Here is a 5,380-nt window from a genome sequence, read left to right as displayed (position 1 = left end):
TACGTATAAATACGTACGTAAATATGCGTATGGGGTATAAATACGTACATATTTATGTATAAATACGTACGTAAATATCCATACGGGTTTAAACCCGTACGCATACATACGTATAAAATACGAAGTTTCAATTTTTGTACCGTTTATATCGCTTTTTTTTATGTTATGCATCTCTTTCTTTCTCTCTCTCTCTCTCTTTCTCTCTCTCTCTCTCTCTCTCTATATATATATATATATATATATATATATATACGTTACCGCAATTTATAAAGCTTTTTTTTATGTAATGCATCTATATATATATATAAATACGTTACTGCAATTTATATCGTTTTTTTTACGTAATGCATATATATATATATATATATATATATATACGTTACCGCAATTTATGTCGTTTTTTTTACGTTATGCATCTCTCTCTATATATATGTATATGTTACCGCAATTTATATCGTTTTTTTTACGTAAATATGCGTATGGGTTTTCAACCGTACGCATATATATATCTATCTATGTATTTATACAAAATAAATTTGTATTTCATGGGTCATACGAATCTCTACTTACTTTGAGGGCTCAGACCTAAGTAATTAAATATATCAGAAAAGCACTCGGGGACAACGACGTGCGTCTGAACATGTTCAGAAACACATGTTTCGGTTCTTAGAGTAGGAGGTTGGTATTTATAGTGAAATTGGTATTAGAAAAAAAATCAAAATTTTTTTTTACCCGGGGCGAGGTCAAACACGGTCAACGAGAGGATGAACAGTAATCTCGACTTTTGAGGAATTTTTTTTTAAGACTAATGGGGGGATCGCCCCCGTAGTGTACGGATCGTTCCCGGGGGCGATCCGTGTGGTCATTCCGGTAAAACCTCTAAAATGTGGTTATTTTGTGGCAAAAAAGTTGTGTAAACCGGTTATTTTTATAAATAATCCTATTTAAAATTAGATGTTTATTTCGTAATTTAATTACATTTATGTATAATTAGTCATACGAGTTCAAAAATTGAGCGTTACTAAGTTGTACTCAGTACTTATACACAATTTACTTATAATCTTGGACTTTAAATAATATCATTAATAAATAATACTTCATGTATAAAAAATGATTTTTAAATGTTGTATAATACTAGAAAAGTATTCGAGCAACACAGTGAAATACATCTCGATTTTAATGTTTTGTTTTATTATTTGTTTTTGTCGATATAATACTGTTATATGGTTTTAAGAAAATGACAATGTTTTTATTTTTGAGTCAAATAATTTAAATCGTTGTTTTGTTATGTAATTTCTTTAATTTAAAATTTTTATTATGATTTAATTTAGGTTAAATAAATAAATAATTTATTTTTTATTTAATAATATAATTTTTTATAAAGATAAGTATTTTATTAAAACTTAATATTATTCTAATTATATTTTAGATTTTTTAATATATATTTATGTTTTTAATTATACAAATTTAAAAATAAAGTTTTAATATAAATTATATTTAATACTGATTCACGTGTGGAAAAATAGTTTCAATTTTTTATTAAATATTTTATAATATAATTATAGATTCTTTAAAATTCCAATCCATACGTTATCTTACCCTCCCTGTTATGTCAGGTGGATGTAAGCAACCGTTCAAAGGTCATCGACGTAGTTAACATCCAACCGTTCATTCTACCAACCATTCAAACGCCATTCCTATAACAGTCCCAATCTAAATCACCACTACTCGTCCAACTCAAACAGAAACCCAAAACCCCCATATGTAAAATGACCATCCTACCCCTGCTACTCTACGCTTCCATCACTGGGTTACTACTCTATGTTTTGCTTAACCTACGCACCCCTCGTTCTAACCGCCTCCCGCCCGGTCCAACCCCATGGCCAATCATCGGAAACTTACCTCATCTCGGCAGAATTCCGCATCATGCGTTGGCGGCCATGGCTACAAAGTACGGCCCGTTGATGCATCTCCGGCTCGGCGTCGTTGACGTGGTGGTGGCGGCGTCTGCGTCGGTGGCGGCACAGTTTTTGAAGGTTCATGACGCGAATTTCGCGAGTAGGCCGCCGAACTCCGGAGCGAAGCATATCGCGTATGATTATCAGGATCTGGTGTTTGCACCGTATGGTCCGAAGTGGCGAATGCTTCGGAAGATTTGCTCGGTGCATCTGTTCTCGAACAAAGCACTCGATGATTTCCGTCATGTTCGAGAGGTTTTTGTATCTTCGAAGTATCAATTCTAGATTTGATTTGAAACTTCTATGATTTCCTTTTCCGATGTGAAGTTTTTTATATTTTCAGGAGGAGGTGGCGATTCTGGCGCGCGCTTTGGCCGGAGCCGGACGATCGACGGTGGCGTTAGGTCAACTTCTTAACGTGTGCACCACAAACGCGTTGGCACGAGTGATGTTAGGTCGGAGAGTATTCGGCGACGGAAGTGGAGGCGTCGATCCAAAGGCGGATGAATTCAAGGATATGGTGGTTGAGCTGATGGTATTAGCCGGCGAGTTCAACATCGGCGACTTCATTCCGGCGCTTGATTGGCTGGACCTGCAAAGCGTGACGAAGAAGATGAAGAAACTCCATCTCCGATTCGATTCGTTTCTTAACACAGTCCTTGAAGACCATAAAAATGGCGGTGACGTCGTTTCAGGTAACGTAGATTTGCTGAGCACGTTGATTTCGCTCAAGGATGACGCCGATGGAGAGGGAGGGAAGCTTTCAGACATCGAAATCAAAGCTCTGCTTCTGGTAAGCACCGAAGACCACTGTTTCAGTACATATACCATATACGGAAACATATTATCCCGATATTTCCTTCAAAATAGTATTCTAAAAAAAGCAAGTACTTTTAATAAATGTACACAAACATGCCTGGATTTTGATGTTTAGCTGGTTAAGACATTCTTTAAATCGGAAAAATGAAGTTTTTGTAATTATTTAATTAATTTTTTATTTTGTTTGATATTTTTAATTCATTAGATCGAATTAATATTATTTTATATTAATTTTTAAAAAATATATAAAATTATAGAATATTTAAATAATATTTAAAAATAAAAAATCTGTTAAAATATGATTTAATTCATCTTACGTAGAGAAATCATAGAAAATCCGGTAGGGAATCCGCTCGTAGGTCGTCGCTCTGCCATGTTGGTCCCGTCTTTGGAAGACAGGGAATGTGATAATCTACACGCTTCTCTTTACACCATACTGTAGGGTTTTTTCATCAGTTGTAGGGTTTATTGGGTTTGAGGAGGTATTAATAGAATGTGATACATATAATAAGTAACACGTGTCTAATAGTCATGTTTAAAAAAACTATAATAAAATATGAAAAATCAAAATCTTTAAAAAAATTACATCTAATTTTTGATTTATGAAAAACTGTTTATTAACAGTTTAATGTATTATATATTATTAAAAAAATATTTATTAAAATAATAAGCGAATTCTTTTCACTAATGTTCTCTATCTCATCCCAATTTGATTAAAACCTGAAAGAAAATTGATACAATAATATTGCCCACTTTTTTTAAGTATAAAATATTTATATACGGAAAATGCAACAAATAAACTCATACAACTTTCTCATCTTTTATGAGATTTGAACCCCCGACCTCTTAGGAGGCCAAAAACTACGATACTGCTAGATCAAACGCCCTTTCATAATATTTGCTAATTTATGTTCAAAACATTTAATTTTAACAATATAAATAGTTGATTATATTCAGTTTTTTTTTTAATAAATAACATTTAGTTTGATAAAATCTTGCTTAAATTATTAAAGAATGTTTGATTAGATGTATTAAACAGTAATCAATTGAGTGAAAAAAAAAAAAAAAAAAACTGTTTGATTTTATACAGTATAATAGGTTCATTATCCATAAGGCCAAATTTTCCTTCAATGTTAAACTGGGGTGGGGATAAAATTTCATTATTATTTTCAATTCATGTCATTTTCCGTTTTCATTCTCATTTTCAGTTTCCATACTGAACCAAACAGCTCCTTAATGTTACAGAATTTGTTCGCTGCGGGAACAGATACGTCATCTAGTACAGTGGAATGGGCAATGGCTGAACTTATTCGCCATCCACAACTAATGAAGCAAGCCCAAGAAGAAATGGACACTGTAGTCGGTCGAGACCGACTTGTATCTGAATTGGACCTGAGTAGACTAACATTCCTTGAAGCCATTGTGAAGGAAACCTTTAGGCTCCACCCATCGACCCCACTCTCCTTGCCACGGATTGCATCTGAGAGTTGTGAAGTCAATGGATATTACATTCCCAAGGGATCCACGCTTCTTGTTAACGTGTGGGCCATTGCTCGAGACCCAAAAATGTGGACCGACCCGCTTGAATTCCGACCCAGTCGATTCTTGCCAGGGGGTGAAAAGCCGAATGCTAACGTGAAGGGAAATGATTTCGAAATCATACCATTTGGAGCCGGTCGAAGGATTTGTGCAGGTATGAGCCTAGGGTTAAGGATGGTTCAGTTGCTCATTGCGTCACTCGTTCATGCCTTCGATTGGGAATTGGCTAACGGGTTAGACCCAGAGAAGCTCAACATGGAAGAAGCTTATGGGTTGACCCTTCAAAGGGCTGCACCCTTGATGGTGCACCCAAGCCCGCGGTTAGCTCCCCATTTATACAAAAGTAGTTAAAGACTAATGTTGTGTTCTCGAAACTTTTATCACGAAAAAAAAGAAAAGAAATGGAAGTAAAGTAAAAAAAAATCACGTTCTATGAACCTTTTTAGGGGAGAGAAATAATAATAAGTTTCCTTCCCAAACTCTTTTCTTAAAGGGAGGAGGAAAGAGACGGAAAATAGAGGGAAAATATTAAAACCCTTTAAACAAATTATCAAAATTACAATTAACATTTCATTTTAAATGACATATTTTAAACGGTTTATTTGTAAAATCAGTATCTTCCCTTTCTTTCCTGTCATGTTTAAGAACTGTATTTCCTTTTTTTCCGAATTCGAGAACACAGAATAAATGATAGGGTGTTTTTTTTTATGTATGTAGTTATGTTTGTTTGAAGTTGGTTAATAAAATTTTAGTTTTGTGTAATATATATACTATATTATAAAGCATTTGACAAAAACTCTTAAAAACTATTTTTTATGCATAAAATACTGTTTATTAATGCATGTTACATAAAACTCAAGATTACAAGTAGATTGTGCGTAAGTACAATTAAAGCTCTATATCTTAATTTGTATAACTCACTGCAGATAAACATAATCAAATACATGATAAACATATCATTTTAAATATAAAAAATCTAAATATAATTAACATAATCATTGAGTTTTAACATAATAGTTAATTATTATCTTTATAAAATATTATATTATTAAACCAAATATAAA

At 33.3% G+C, this 5,380-nt stretch overlaps 1 protein-coding gene across 1 annotated transcript; it reads left to right on the top strand.

Annotated features, from left to right (window-relative positions):
* Positions 1–1,661: 1,661 nt before the first annotated feature.
* On the top strand, positions 1,662–5,062 carry LOC112514430 (flavonoid 3'-monooxygenase). The gene is made up of 3 exons (XM_025120904.1): positions 1,662–2,213; positions 2,302–2,751; positions 4,023–5,062. The coding sequence occupies exons 1-3, from the start codon at positions 1,770–1,772 to the stop codon at positions 4,665–4,667; spliced, it is 1,539 nt and encodes a 512-aa protein (XP_024976672.1). The 5' UTR covers positions 1,662–1,769; the 3' UTR covers positions 4,668–5,062.
* The last annotated feature ends 318 nt before the right edge of the window (positions 5,063–5,380 follow it).

This window comes from Cynara cardunculus, assembly GCF_001531365.2.
Source record: "Cynara cardunculus var. scolymus isolate 2C chromosome LG 6, CcrdV1, whole genome shotgun sequence".
Classification (NCBI taxonomy): Eukaryota; Viridiplantae; Streptophyta; class Magnoliopsida; order Asterales; family Asteraceae; genus Cynara; species Cynara cardunculus.
This window is presented reverse-complemented; position numbering and strand designations above follow the sequence as displayed.